The sequence below is a fragment of the Gossypium hirsutum genome, chromosome D10 (assembly GCF_007990345.1).
Source record: "Gossypium hirsutum isolate 1008001.06 chromosome D10, Gossypium_hirsutum_v2.1, whole genome shotgun sequence".
NCBI lineage: Eukaryota > Viridiplantae > Streptophyta > Magnoliopsida > Malvales > Malvaceae > Gossypium > Gossypium hirsutum.
In genome coordinates this window covers 31,450,962-31,467,073 of record NC_053446.1, presented here as the reverse complement: position 1 = coordinate 31,467,073, position 16,112 = coordinate 31,450,962, and the positions used below count along the sequence as shown (strand labels likewise).

At 35.0% G+C, this 16,112-nt stretch overlaps 1 protein-coding gene across 1 annotated transcript; it reads left to right on the top strand.

The window, feature by feature from the left end:
• Window positions 1–13,169: 13,169 nt before the first annotated feature.
• LOC107915510 (protein MAIN-LIKE 2-like) lies at window positions 13,170–14,058 on the top strand. Its single transcript, XM_016844661.1, has 2 exons — window positions 13,170–13,226; window positions 13,339–14,058. Exons 1-2 carry the CDS (start codon window positions 13,170–13,172, stop codon window positions 14,056–14,058), a joined length of 777 nt encoding a protein of 258 aa, XP_016700150.1.
• Window positions 14,059–16,112: the final 2,054 nt, after the last annotated feature.

The window sequence follows — 16,112 nt, the reverse complement described above, 5'->3', positions numbered from 1 at the left end:
ATCAGGTCTCCATTTTGGTAAAACGGACTTGTAAAATAATTATTAAAAATATTTATAGAATTAGTTATATAATCAATTGGATTTTAGTTAAGTGAATTTAGTTAAATTAAAGTTAATTGAGTATTAGGACTAAATTGAATTAAGTGTGAAAGTTAATTATAAAATAAAAAAAGGTGAACGAACTAAACTAATAATTAAACCATAAAAAGTGACAAGTGTGTGGTAATTATAAATACATGTGTAATAAATATATGTATATATTTGTAATTAATATATGTACATACTTATCAATTAAGTAAAAGATATTTATATATTATATTATTATTAATTAAATAAAAGAAATAAAAGTTAGAAAAAGAATAGAGAAGCAGAGAACATTTCGAAACAGAGTAGGAAAAGGGGAAAAAAGAAAAGGAAAACTAGGGTTTTTTAGCTTCAAGCTTAAATTGGTAAGTCAATTTAGTCCATTTTCTCTTAATTTTGATGTTTTTGGAATCCTAGAACAAAATACTACTTGATTTAAGTTTGAAAATTTTAAAGTTAGTAAATTTTTAGATGATGTTTATGTTGAATTAATTGATGAATTAGGGGTTAAATTGATTGAATTTCAAGTTAGGAGTTAGTAAAGGGTTGATTTGTAAAATAAAACATAAGTTTTGAATAGTAGGGACTAAATTGAGAGAATTTCAAAATTAGAGATTTATGGTGAAATTAGAGAATTAAATTAGTTTAAAGTGGGAATGAAATGAAAATATGAAATTAGTTTTGAGAATAAAAGTTAGTCTCGGTTCAGGGACTAAATTGGAATTTAGGCAAATATTGAGTAAATATTGAAATATTTAATGTAAGATTCAGTGTTGTTGTATTGATGATTTTTAATTGTTTTAATTCCGTAGCTAGCGTTGTACCGAAATTCTCGACTAAAAAGGGGAAAAATATAGTTGACGAGGAATAGCTCAGAATTCCTGGTTTATATTTCTATAATCCAAATCTAATTATTAATTGTAGTATTTTTAATTAAATATTATGGTAAGTGATTGAGGTGAGAATTATTGTGTTTTACAATTGAAATGGATTGTTTTGGTATGTTATGAAATTATATTGGTTGAATTAAATTGGAATATATATTATGAATATATATGTGTAAATGTGAAATTGTGCAAATATGATAATTGGATTATTTTTTATACGTATAAAATTCAATTTTAATGCCCAAGTAGACGGAATTTAGATTAAATATATGTATGTTATATTCTGATTAAGGAATAATATGTTTAAGCTGTTATTTAAGTGGATATTAAATAAGAGATGATAAGATTAAATTATGATGTGAATGTTAAATAATTATGTAACGTTTGTATTTGTATCGAAATGTCTGGTAATGCTCCGTAACTCTGTTCTGGGGACGGATACAGGTCAGGGGTGTTACACATGGATCCCAAACAGTGAGTTACACGGCCTAGACACGCGCATGTGTCCTTAGCCTGTGTGACCCAAAATCCAAACAGTGAGTTACACGGCCTAGACACGCGCCTGTGTCCCGAGCCATTGTACCTCTAAAATCCACACAGTGAGCTACACAGCCTGGACACATGCCCGTCCCCTATCTCATATGCCTCTAATTCGAAAATAGTGAATTACATGGCCTGACACACGACTGTGTGGCTCACACGGCCTACTACACAGCCATGTAGCGACGAGAGCCATGTTTTTCGATGTTCATAATTTGTAGAAAATCAGGTTTTCATTACACAACTGAGGCAAAATCAACTTAGAAGCAACAAGAATGACTCCAAGACCTAACACGAACAACCAAAGACCAATTCAATAATTAATTCCAAAAAGGACGCTCAAGAAGTCAAACAACAAAGTTATGTCGAAAAGTTCGACGAAGAACACCAATCTAAAAAAATTTACACACTCACCTCGTACAAAACAGTGATATACCGAAAATACGCATTGAGGGAATGATACTTTCCAGATTTTCACCTAAAAATAGCAATCAATTGACACATAAACAAAGGAATCGAGTAAAAACAAATAGGAAACTGATTCTTGCCAAAAACAAACAAAAAGCAAAAATTTACTGAATTCCAACCTAGAACTTACAGGATTAACCTTAACGTTGTAAGAAGTAACGAGACACGCCAAAAAAATGACCAAATGAGGAGTAAAGGAGGGGAAACGAAGCGATAGAAAACAAAAAGAAAGAAAGGAAAAATAAAGAAGAAGAGGGAAGAACAAAAAAGTAAACGTAGAAGGAGAGAAGAATTTAGGAAATTTAATTTAATAATAAAATTAAACAATTTTTTTCCAGAATAGTAAAAATATATCCCCGCTTTCCTTACGCAGAGACTAGAACACAATACCACTGACATACAGAAGCTTATCATTAAACCAGCAGGCTCATTCTTGACACAGGTTAAAGCATAAATAAACTTAAGTCATCAATTCAACGATAGGGGTTAAGCCAAAATAAGCTGTAAAATTCAAGAGGAAAGACTCGATCCCCCGATCTCAACACATAAGTAGAGCACTTTACCACAGATACAGAGCACTTATAACTCTCTTTCCCTAAAAGAGCACTTATTGTTAGAATTTATTGAACAATTGTTCAAATTTTGGGGTGTTATAACTCTCTTTCCCTAAAAGATATTTCGACCTCGAAATTTACCTGATTCAAATAGATAAAGGTATTATTGACGAATCGAATCTCTAGGTTTCCAAGTGGCTTCCTCGATGCTATGATTCTGCCACATGACCTTAACCAGAGGAACGATTTTCCTCCTCAGAACCTTTACATATTGGTCCAGAATCTGAATAAGTTCATTCTCAAAAGTCAAATTCGGTCTCACTTCAATTTCTTCAACTAGAACAATATAAGAGGGGTTAGTCCGGTACCTCTCAACATAAAGATGTGGAACACATCGTGAAGCAAATCTAATTTAGGAGGTAGCTCTAGCTAATAGGCGACAGGTCTGATACGTTTCAGAATAAGAAAGGCGCGATAAACCTCGGGCTCAGCTTGCCCTTACGACCAAACCGAAGAACCTTTTTCCACGGTGAAACTTTCAAAAATACCTAATCACCTACAAAATACTTAATATCTCGCCTCTTTAAAACCACATACAATTCCTTTCAATCAATAGCTACCTTGAAGCGGTCTCAAATGAATCTAACCGTATTCTCAGTATACTAACTCGGGACCCAGAACCTAACGTTCACCTAACTCAGTCCAACATAGAGCGGTACACTACTTACGACCGTGTAAAGGCTCGTAAGCTTCCATATGAATGCTAGCATAAAATTTGTTATTATACATGAACTCAGCCAGTGGTAGGTACTCCTCCCAACTGCCTAGAAATTGATTACACAACTCCGCAGCATATCCTCCAGAATCTGAATAACTCGCTCAGACCATCCATCGGTCTGAGGATGATATGTAATACAAAAATCTAATCGCGTACCCAAAGCCTCGTGAAGCTTCTTCTAAAATCTAGAAGTAAAAAAAAAGATCTATGTAAAAAATGATTAACATCAGAACTCCGTGCACTCTTACAATTTTGGAGATATACAACTTAGCCAATTTCTGAAGTGAATAATCAATTTGGACCGGAAGAAAGTAAGCAGCCTTAGTCAATCGATCAACGATGAACCAAACCGAATCATTCTTAATGAGTGTCAAAGGTAATCCACTAATGAAGTTCATAGTCACACGCTTCTACTTCCAAAAAGGAATTTTAACCGATTGTAGTAGACCTGAAGCCAGTTGGTGCTCAGCCTTAACCCTCTGACATGTTAAACAATGAGAGACAAAGGTAGTTACCTCCCATTTTAAATTGGGCCACTAGTATAATTCTCGAAGATCTCTATACATCTTATTCCCGTAGGGATGCATAGCATAAGTGCTATTATGTACTTTCTGAAGAATCGATTGCCTCAGCTCAGCATCGTTAGGCACACAGATCCAACCATTAAAACACATAAACCTGCCACTGTTCAGTCCAAATCGGAAGTTCCACTATCCTCTACCAGATGAAAACGAGGAACCAAAAACTCATCACTCAACTGTTTAGCTCAAATCTAATCAACCCAGGTTAGCGTAACCTGCAGCTCAACCAGAAGACTACCGTTATAAAAAAAAAATCAAAAGAGCAAACATTGCTCTCAAATCAGCCATCGTTCTACGAATAAGAGCAACAGCATCAACATTGGTCTTACTGGGATGTTACTCTATAGTGAAATTGTAGTCCTTAAACAACTCCACCTATCTATGTTGCCTAAGGTTCAACTCTTTTTGAGTCAGCAAATACTTGAAGCTTTTGAAATGTATATGATACACTTCTCAGCATACGAGTAATGCCTCCGGATTTTAAGAGTGAAGGCAATTGCAACCAACTCAATGTCGTGCATGAGATAGTTTCCCTAGTGTGACTTAAGCTGTTGAGATGCGTAAGCCATAAACTTACCATCCTTCATCAACACACCGCCCAACCCCAAGTGCCTGAGTTAGAACGCCTTGAGCATTTCAAAGCTCGCTTGTTGCTGATCAGACCACACAAAAGGTTTGTTTTTACGCAACAGCTTGGTTAAAGGAGTTGCAATAAACAAGAACCCCTCGACAAACCTTCGATAATAACTTGCCAAACCAAGAAAACTTCAAATCTCAAACACATTCTTCAGCTGTTTCCACTCAATCACAGCCTCAACTTTCATAGGATCAACTCAGATTCCCTCAGTAAACACTATGTGACCTAGAAAGGTAACCTCTTGCAACCAGAACTCACACTTGCTAAACGTGGCTTACAATTGTTTCTCATGGAGTATCTGTAGAACTATACGAAGATGTTCATCATGCTCGCTTTCAGTTTTAGAATAAATTAGAATGTCGTCAATAAAATAATGTTGAACTGATCCAAATACGGCTGAAATGCCCAGTTCATCAAATCCATAAATGCAGCTAGAGCTTTTGTCAAACTGAAGGGCATGAGCAGGAACTCGTAATGTCCATAGCTAGTCCTTAAATAGTCTTATACACATCAGTCTCCTTAACCTTGAGATGATGATGCCAAAAATAGAGATCGATTTTAGAGAGGTAATCTCGACGCTCACTGATCATAACGATCTCAGTATTCTCAACTGATATCAGTATAACCATCTTAGAGGCACAGTTTAAACTGACTCGATATTCCACAAGTCAGTCCATTCCCAATATCAAATCGAACTCTCTAAACGGTAATTCCATCAGGTTAGCCGGGAACACCACTCCTTGAATTTCTTATGGAACCTGTCTATATACTTTATCAACTCATACCAACTGACCTAATAGACTAATCACAGAACTTTCCCTAGCAGTACTCTTAGCAGATATACCAAGATTCATAGAAATAATGCTAGCTATATATAAGTGCGTAGAACCAATATCTATCAAAGCAAAATACGGAACATAATGGATAAAGAACGTACCTTCTATAACGTCGGTGTCATCTCTATCCTCATGGCATTTCATCGTATACATTAGGGTAGATAGTCGTGCCTCAGTCTAACCCACACTTCTACTTAGTGCTCTTTGACCTTGCCAAAATTGTTACTACCCCTGGCCGCACCACGACCTCTAGGCGGTTGCTAAGCTACTCTCGGTAGTGGAATGGGACATGGAGCCGAAGCCTGTGCTGAAGCTTACACCTGATCAGATTACTGGGGACAGTCTCGAACACGCTGCTCCATCGATCCACATTTAAGACAAGCCCCTAACTTTCTCCAATACTCATCCGGATGGCATCTCTCATAGTCACTACAGTTCTGAATCTTCAATTTTCTCCAATACTCATCTGGATGGCATTCGGATGGTAGTTGGAGCTTCAATTTTTGAAGGCCCAAACAAAACTAGAGGAACCCAAATCCCTCTTAAGTTTACTCTGACCTGTCTCTTAGTCTCTCCTCTCGCGCTCAGAGTACTTCACCTCCTCGGCTATCTTCGCCATGTCAACTAAGGTTGCAAAAACCCACTCCTTCTGTGGAGCTATCAGAACTCTCAGGTCGTACCTTAATCTCTCCTCGAACCGAATGCTCCTCTTATAGTCATTTGGAACCAGACCGCGAGCATCCTATTTAATATTAAAACTTGGTCTCATACTCGGCCACAGACCTCTCACCCTGAACTATGCTAATAAACTCGCGTCTATGAGCCTCTACATAACTTGCCTCCAAATACTTGTTTTGGAATGCGCTCTTAAAGAAATCCCACGTAACCTGTTTGGGCTAGACGCCTTGCTTAACTGTCAACCACCAACTGTAAGCCTCACTTTGGAACAAAGATATGACACACTTAGTTTCTATGCAGTAGTGCAGTTAATGTCATTCATAATAAGCTCAAAGGCCTCTATCCAGTACCCGGCCACTGTAGGGGAGACTTGTAACATCCCAAAAATAAGAGGTTAGTAGAATTAGGTTTGTGAATTGAGAGAGAGTGATCATGCCTTAATTTTGAGATTATCTATGCATTTTTAAGAAATAAATGAGGTATTGGTTTGTTGGTTAAGTTTTAGTGAAACGTTCCTTGAAACTCAAGTTCAAATCTCTTCTTTCCCACCATTTTTATTATTTTACACATTTTGTCTTAAACTTTAGTATGTGACATGCCTTGTTTTTAAAATAAATATTGCAAAAGTATTTTAACAATGAGGAAAAATCCTAATGGTTAAAAGAAATATGAAAAAGCATGAAAATTAAATGAGGTCCCAAGTTCGAATCATTTCCCTTGTAAAATAATTAAATTTTGTAAAATCCATTGTTTTTTTAATGTGTGTGCCATCCATACCCTTGAACCATAATTATAAATACAAATTTTTATTGTATTTTTCAGTTAATTCAATTTTTCCCTACCCTAACCATCCACCCTCTTCCTCTCCTCTTTTCTCTTCAATTTTCTTTCTTTCTCTCATTGTTATCATCGCCTACACCTCCCAATTTACCATATCTTTCTTCTTCTTTTTTCATCAAGATTGTGCACTATATCCTTTCCTCTATTGATGAAAATTATCCTAATCTAAATTAGCCCCAAATTTGAAATCTTGAACCCCAAGATCGATCCCAAACATTGCCAAGAAAGTGTCATTGTCGTTTCTCTAACTAGCTTAGGTAATATCTCTTTTCTCTTCATTTCTTGATTAATCTTGTCAATTAAAAACCAAAATTTCCAAATCTAGAATTTGGGGGATTTTAAATTATTTCAAATTTATTTTTCCAGATTTTAATGAGATGTCAAACAATTTTAAAATTCAGCCCCAATTTTAGCCACCAAAGGTGGTGGTGCGTGCGCCTATGTACAAGAAAGGGGGTTGTTTTGTTTCTTGGGTATTCCCTATATTTTTCAAGCATTAAATTTTGATCTTGAACCCTCCTAATCATCCTTTAATCACATGTTAATTAGGGAGACGCGTTCTTGATCAATTAGCCAATTGGATCCCACAAATCGTGAAGTGTAAGTGTAATTAAGGATAACTAGTTTGTTATTTCGACATAGCTGTTGCGTAAAGTTTGTGAATTAATTAAATAAATGAATATAATCATTAATTAGATACCTATTTCCATTATATTATTGAATTAGGTGCTGACCCAAATGCCTCAAATCATTCGTAAAGGCGAAGAACGATTGTACGTACGGTTTACATCGATACAGTGTAAGGAATCTAACTAGTTTGGATTCCTAAAATAGTTATAATTTCAATGATTAGTTTAAACTCATAAGTGGGTGTTTGGGGTATGTTTTAGTGGTATATTGATTGAATTTATACTAAATTTTGGTTTAGGTTCGTTTAAGGAATTATTAAGGAAAATTGGAAGATTCGCTAGTGTGCTGCAAGGAAGTGAAAAATAAGGTGTGGGTCCTAAACTCATAAAATTGTTTGAAAATGTTAAATATCATGTTATATTTGATAAATTATCTTGCTTATTGGATTTTCTTAATAGCCAAATTATTGATTTTGTAGGTGGTCGAACCAGGTATGTTTCGAGCCTTAAAAGATTGACATGTTGGCAAAATTGCTAGTTTGATAGTATGAATGTTTTATTGAGTTTGTAATTGCTTATTTGAGTTATGAGATATAAGAATGTTTGACTAAATGATATAATGTGTTGAGATATTAAGCTTATGTATGATTTAAAAGCATGAGATATTTGTTATATTGTGTACTAGGAAGGGTGTTATTTATGCACAATGAAAATCCATAAAGGATGTGAAATGGAACGATAATGATTGATACCAACACAATGGTAATTTGAAACATTGGAACACTGTTTTCATTTACTAAAAACATGTGATTATTGAGGACATGCTGAGCATGTCAAATGAATGTGAAAAGTATTGATATATGATTATGTATGAGATTATGTGAGATATTGCCTATGCATTGGGTTGGGATTTTGTGGTTGATGGAGGAGTTCCGTGAAGCATCGGCGGCATATTAAGTCCGCATTATTCGTAGTCAGTGCACTGCACCTAGAGTACTGAGGGGAATGGCGATTTATCGCATTTTTACTAGAAACTTGTCTACATTTTTACTAGTAGAGTTCGGATGACAGGTTCTGGGGAACGCATGGTGTGTAGCGGATGGTATGGGTAGGAACCTTTTTGCATTGCATCATGCTCACGACATATTCAAATGTTATTGATTTATGATATGTGTTGTATTGCGTTGTATTGAATGGTCTCGAAATTAATGATTGTTACTCAAATAGGTGATGTCCTATGCTAATACACCGTTTGACATCAGTTTGATAATGGCTATGTAATGATATGAAATTTCTATGATGGTTTTGTTTTCTTCTGTTAAAGCTAATATGTTTCACTGTATTCGATGTTTTTGTCCATTTAAATAATTGTTTGAATCACACTGAGCTTTTCATAAGCTCACCCCAACAGTGTTTAACTTTTCAAGTAAACTTTGAAATTAGGACCAAACTTGGCATTCGGATAATCACCTTGAATCTCAGACTATTTTTTATAAGTATTAATCAGTCTCTATTGGTTTTGGTTTGTAATAATTAAAGACTTCTGATCTATGGCTTGATAACTTTTATTCTGGGACTTTTGCATGCATGGATTACTCAAGCATAATAACCAGATAATGCATGATACCAGGATTGAGTAAAATTTGATATTGTTCCCTAGTTTCCGTTGTATTGAGAAGGAACCCTTTTCGAAAAACAAATTGATATGGCAACTAAGTTTTCAAAATAACTTGAAAAATGGTTTTTCCGCTACATTAGTTTAACATCGAGTTTTTTTTAAAAAGAACGACAAGCAAATAGTTTTTCTAAAATAACACTAACAATAAGAAAATGAACTCTAAGTATATACGACCTAATGAATGAATGAATGCGTTTAAGCTAACTCAAAGTATAACTACAGTTTCTTCTATATGAGTTTATTTAAGGTCTTCAAAAGTAAGGTAAGTTAGCTTAGCCATTTCGTGGCTAATGTAGCCTTTTTAATCTAGCCATAATGTCTAGGCTGTATTTGGGAAGTTACACGACTCTAATGACACCCCTAAATAACTCAGCACTATTTTACCAGAGTTATTCAGTAATTGACCCTCGGCCCCCTGATTCAGAATGGGTCCCAACGACCCTCTCTAACACATGCAATTATTGATAATAATTTAATATAGTTCCCACGATTTTTTTATCTTGAGCTTTCATCATGACCTCCAAAAGAAAACCTTTAAAATGTCAACCATCGAACAACATCTATACTAGTTTTCAGACGTAGACGATTAGCTACAATTTGTTGTGTTGTTTGTCTATGAAGTAATACTTCAATATGTTGAGCTTGATTCATTAAATCTACATAAGCTCGTTGTGCATTGTTATGCAGTGAATTCAGATCTTTTCCCATATGTGTCAAAAAAGCACAATTGCACCCATCATGTACTTTTTTCCAATTACTAAAGTCATTATGAGTAAATGTAGTTGATCCAAAACGACTACTTGTATTGCTATTAAAAAGAAAACAAGGCAAACAAAATATTGCATCTTTAAAATGTGAATATTCTAACCAAGAAAACTGTTTAAACCATGACAGTTGAAAATAATGAGAATGATTTTTTGAATTTGAAATAGGATATTCTGAAAGAATAGGTTCATATGGTCCAACCTTAATATAAGCTCTTCGAATTTCATCACGCATATTAACCGAATACTCATATATTTGCTTACGTAACCCAGGTTAACGTTCTAAATTAGACAAATCAAGTGCCTCATCTTCAACTCTAGGAATTTTAGAAGGACATGCTTTAAAGGAGCAAACGATGAAGGTGGTACCACAATTTGTGACTCTTCTAAAGGTGATTGTGTTGTCTCTATACTTTTCTTTTTAAAAAACGAATCAATTGTTTTCGACTTCATAACTGCAATATATTAAAAGATAAAAAAATAACTATAAGATAAAAAAATAAAAACAATAGTAAAATTGTAAAAAAGATGAAAAAAAAACCTTAGAAGATGAACTCGATGTTGTGTTTGAAGGACAGATGTTGATAACAATAGTCGTTAATAGCAATAGTAAAAGAGACTTTTTTTCACTAATTATCAATTTGAATTTTAATCTAAATTCATATTTAATGTTAAATTAAAAAGTGAGAAACTATCACTCAAAAAAAGAAAGTTATAAAGTTGTAATATATTATATAAATATTTAAAGTTTAAAAGTTAAACTATGGAAAAAAAAAGAAATATTCTTTACTATTCAAAGTTGGAAGGGGACAAACAACGGGTCAAACTTTTCAAAAGTCAAGAGATTAAAAGGTAATTATACATTTTTATAATTTTAGGGGGGATCGGGGCCCCTGCCAGTCCCCAGGTTCGCCACAGTTCAGCACATTCGAACCCACGTTCTCCTACACTAGCAATAATGTCGATGCCAATCAAGTTAAGACTCAATCGACCAATTACATTCTTTTTATCTACAAACCAAGTCAAGAAAAATAATAATGTCATGCCCATATAAAATTCTAAGAATAATCGGGTGAATTTTTGGGTGAATAAAAATATTTGATTAATGCATCTATTTATAATACTAAATTTAAGTTTAAATTTTTATATAATTGTTATACTAATAAAAATAAATATAATAAAAATTATTTTATATTTTATATTAAAACAAATTAATAATATAAATACAATTATTATTTTTATTTAAAAAAAAGTAAAATATGTAATTTCTATTGTAGAGTCTGGGTGCATAAAGTTAGTGCCACATCAGTTTACTGTTACACCGTTAACAGAAACTAACGGCTCAGTGACTAAAATGTTACAACGTGATAACATAAGTGACTAAAACGTAATATTTTAAACATAAGTGACTAAAATGTAACATAAGCCAAACAAAAGTGACTATTTTAGTAGTTTACCCTAATAAATAATATATGTTGAGATATTTTTCAAAAAGTGTTTGAATTAGTGTTAAGTGGATATAGCATTGATGGGGTTTTTTACAAAAATATTATAAAAAATAAAAATTTATCAAAATATTACAACTTTTTTTATTTACCAAAATATATAAACTTTTTTATTTACCAAAATATATAAAAAAACCAAAAAAAACCTGCAAAAAAATCAGACCGATGTGACAATTCACTGGTCACGCCAATGGTATTGGCGGCACCAAAGGTGCCAAAACCATTGGCGGCACCAATGGTGCCAATGCCATTGGCAGCACCAGTTGGTATTATGGGGGGGTCGGTGGTGGGGGCAGAAGGAGGGATAGAAAGAAAGAAAGAAAGAAATGAGAGGGAAAGGAGAAGAGAAAAAAAGAAAGAAAAAGAAAAGGAGAAGAGAAGAAAAAAGAAAGAAAGAAGGAAAGAAAGGGAAAGGAGAAGAGAAAAAAATAGAAGAGGGAAGAAAGGAAAAAAAAGGGAAAAAAGGTAATTTTATTTATAAATTTGAATTTTTTTGTAATATTTGTGTGTTTAAAATTTATGTAATGTACATTATAGTTATTTTATTATTTTATTTAGCATATATATTTTATGAAATATATTTAGAATGAAAAAAATAAGTTAAAGTACATTGTATGTTGATTAGGGAATTTTTTATGAAATTTACTTATGAATTTGAAATTAAAATTTTAGGAAAATAGCATTAAAAGAAAAATGACAAAGAAGTATGTTTAAGAAAACATAAAATACGAAAAGAAAAAAATCAGAATTGTATATTTATCGAAAATAATAAAATGCGAAAAATGTACATGTAATAAATGTAAAACATAATAAATTGAAATAATGTAAAATTATAAAATAAAAAATTATGATTTTTTTAAATAATAATATGCGGATAAAAAAATACGAATAAATGGCTGAAGTAAGACTATATTAGTAAATGTTTTTAAAAAATTCAGAAATAATTTATACAAATAATTAGAAAAAAATGTAGTGAAATAATATAAAATAATAAAATACAAAAAAGAATATATTTTTATTGAAAGTAATAAAAATCGGAAAAATAATAATATGATCAAAGGGCAGGGGAAAGGGTTTATTTCGGGTTATTTACCAAAATATTACAAAAAAATACCAAAATATTATAAAGTTTTATTTTATTTACCAAAAGAATAGAGGAAAAAAATGGTTATGGAGGGGAATAAAAAGGCGGTACCAATACGTGGGTAATTACTTTTTAATCCCTCCTTATTTATTAATAAATTTCAAACATTGTGCACTGAAATATTGTAAAATTATAAAAGACTAACTTAATGATATTTTTTAAAGTAATAAAATGCGGAGAAAAAATACGAACAAATGGCAGAAGTAAGAGTGTATTACTAACTTTTTTAAAATTCAGAAACAATTAATACAAAATATTTCAAAGAAAATGTACTGAAATAATTTAAAACAATAAAATAGGAGAATAATATATTTTTATTTAAAGTAATAAAAATTGAGAAAATTATACGAGCAAAGGGTAGGGGTAAGGGTTAATTTTTTACAGCAAATTAATTTAAATAACACACTCGATTAATAAATTTCAAACATTATGCACTGAAAGAATGTAAAAATATAAAATTAGGAATTATGATATTTTTAAAGGAATAAAATGCGCAGAAAAAAATACGAATAAATGGCCGAAGTTAGATTTTTTTACTAACTTTTTTTCAACTTGCAGGCATCGCAATGACTGAATTGATTCGAAGCAGTATTAGACACATATCTGATGCGGCTAATAACGCGGTATGATTTATTATTTGTTAATCAGGAGTTCTATTTATTTAAAAAGGATCTACGCAGTATATAGAAATAAATTATGCAATCGTAATATTTTTCTGTTATTTAACACTATCAGGACTCGTTCCGAGTATTAAGGGGCCGCGTGAGTGTTTCAAAGATAGCTCTGGATGCACGATTTATGCCGTACCTGGAGCTAGCTGGATTTGGGTCAGTAGCATTGATCCGGTCCTCCGACTTGCGATTTGATTTATTATCCGCGCTAGTGGAGCGGTGGCGTCCGGAGACCCATACTTTCCATTTTCTGTGTGGGGAGTGCACGGTGACGTTGGAGGACGTTGCTGTGCAGCTTGGGCTCCCAGTTGACGGGAGTCCCGTTACGGGACTATCTTCATTAACCGATCCGGCTGCAGTTTGCTATCAACTTCTAGGAGAGTCACCAGAGGACGGTGATAAATATTTTTCTGGCATAAAATTTACATGGCTAAGAGCCAAAATTTGTCGACTATCAGCGACCGCCAGTGAAGGTGAGTTGATGTGCGCCACTCGAGCGTACATTATGCATTTGATAGGAGCACTACTCATGCCTGATGCAAATGGCGACAGTGTGCATTTGTCGTACTTGCCTCTGCTTGCTGATTTGTCCACGGCTAGGTCGTACAGTTGGGGTTCGGCCGTTCTAGCAATGCTGTACAAGGAGCTTTGTCGGCCGACAAAGCCGAAAGTTAAAGACATCGGTGGATGCCTCATACTGCTGCAGTCATGGGCACTTTATCGGATGCCATTTTTGGCACGCGTTAGACACCAACCCTATCTATATCCACTTCCACTCAGGTGATAAAATAAAAATTGTCATTATTTGCAGTCATAATATATTGAGTAATGTTACCAACCCTAAACCCTATACTATTTTTGGTAGGTGGACGACCCGTCCAGGTATCGGAAAGTCGTGTGATGTCCCGATATACCGCATGAGGATTGAACAGCATGCCCGGGAAGGGTTAAGTTTCTATTCTAATATCCGTATTTACATGATATTTCTATATGTTACTCACATGTTATCGATCTAACTCGTTACAATGTTATTACTCATGCAGTTTATATGGATGCTGTACCGGAGGCCGAAAATTACAAATGTTGTACCCCCGTCCGCACTCGTTGATTCCCACACATGGTGCACAAACACACCAATTATACATTTCAATGTCGTCGAGTGGTATCACGGTGATCGGGTGCTTCAGCAGTTTGGCTGCATCCAACCTATCCCGGATCCGCCGTGCCAGTTGGGGGAAGATCACGGCTTGACAAAGAGAGGAAGAGTTCAATAGGACTGGGGAATATATCACCGGAAATACGTCGCACTGTGGTACGATCAATTGCGCCGAATTCCTTAGATGGTTATGGCTACCGACCTGCAGCCATCTCGACAGTATACAGAATGGTACCATAGTCGCGGGAAGCCGTATTTACTTGGAGCGCAATCGACGATAATCCCCCCGTACGTTCAGCAAGTTGGGGGATCGGAAGCACACAACTTGATGGATCCGGATCCGACAGCATTTTGTCCTCCACAACAGGCAGAGCCCGGACAATCAGAATCAACTGAGGAATCACATGGCTATCATCCGGATTTGTTGGGCAGTGAATATTATCCGAGCTACGCAGAGGGCGAATATGTGTACGATTTTGAACTGTTTGGCTCCCTTCGGCCATAGTACGGCATGCCCGGCCCGTCTGACACGTATCCGCCGCATTATGGGACTCATTATGGTTCAAGTTTGTCGGCGGCGAACGAGCGACAGGACATTCCCTCTATGTTTTCCACGCCCCCACTTGCGGACGATGAGGATATTGGTCGTCGCCCAGGCCGTGAGTGTCGACCTCCGCGTAGGTATACCCCTCGGACAACACCATCGAACCATCAACTGTAGGGGTTTAATGCACTTTTTCTATAACTCGTATTATTTGTATTTTAGATATCTCGGATGTTCTGAATTTTATGTATAGATATCAATTATTCAATTTTTTCATTATATTAAAGCTCAATCGAATTATGAATGCCTCTATTTTCGATATAATCTTAATAATTCCACAACGCTCACATGGTATCTTATAACTTAATCTGGAAACAATATGGATACAATTTAAGCGTAAGCATAAGCCGAATAAGAAAAATTATTATTAATAAAATTACCTTTTATAACAACATACATAAAAATTTTATAGCTTTAGCTCAATTTCGCCCCGATCCTGACGACTGTCCAACATGAAAGTTTCGGTTAGAGCATTTATTCCGGCTATGACCACTTAACCTACATATTCCACAGCGCTTTCCGTCAAATTTCTCCCTAATGTCCATCTCATTACGGATTCTGCTTGACTACGGACGACCCTTGGATTCCTCCGTAGCCCTGTGTCTGGGAGAAGCTCGAAAGTGATTGACGGCACCTCCCATGTAGATAGGTCCGGCAGGACAGGGAACTCATTCTCCCAGACACGTAATGTGCGCTCCAGCGTGTACACATCATCGACATATTGTTCAGCATCAATGTTGACTTTAGCACACGCTGCCACGACATGCACACAGGGGTAATGAAGTGTTTCAAACTTCCTGCACTCGCACCGTCTGTTCCGAAGATCAACTCCGTAGGACCTAGGTCGACGACCGATGTTTTCAGTAACTCAAAACGTTTCCAGTCGTCGTGAATATATTTCCACGTTCATTGACCTCGCCAACTGACGGTTTACAACCATTGCATCCCTCACATGTTCAACAAACACATGTCCCGCCTGAATCTGGTCGACTTGCTGCTGACCCATTCTTGGCATCAAAGTGGCCAGCCTGTAGAAAGTAGCAGAAAATACCGATGCAATCGGAAGATGACGTGTTTT

Bases quoted from the DNA above. Each gene is read 5' to 3' on its own strand.
- LOC107915510 (XM_016844661.1), top strand. From the start codon at position 13,170: ATGACTGAATTGATTCGAAGCAGTATTAGACACATATCTGATGCGGCT. The intron at 13,227-13,338 runs GTATGATTTATT...TAACACTATCAG, and splicing joins CTGATGCGGCTAATAACGCG to GACTCGTTCCGAGTATTAAG.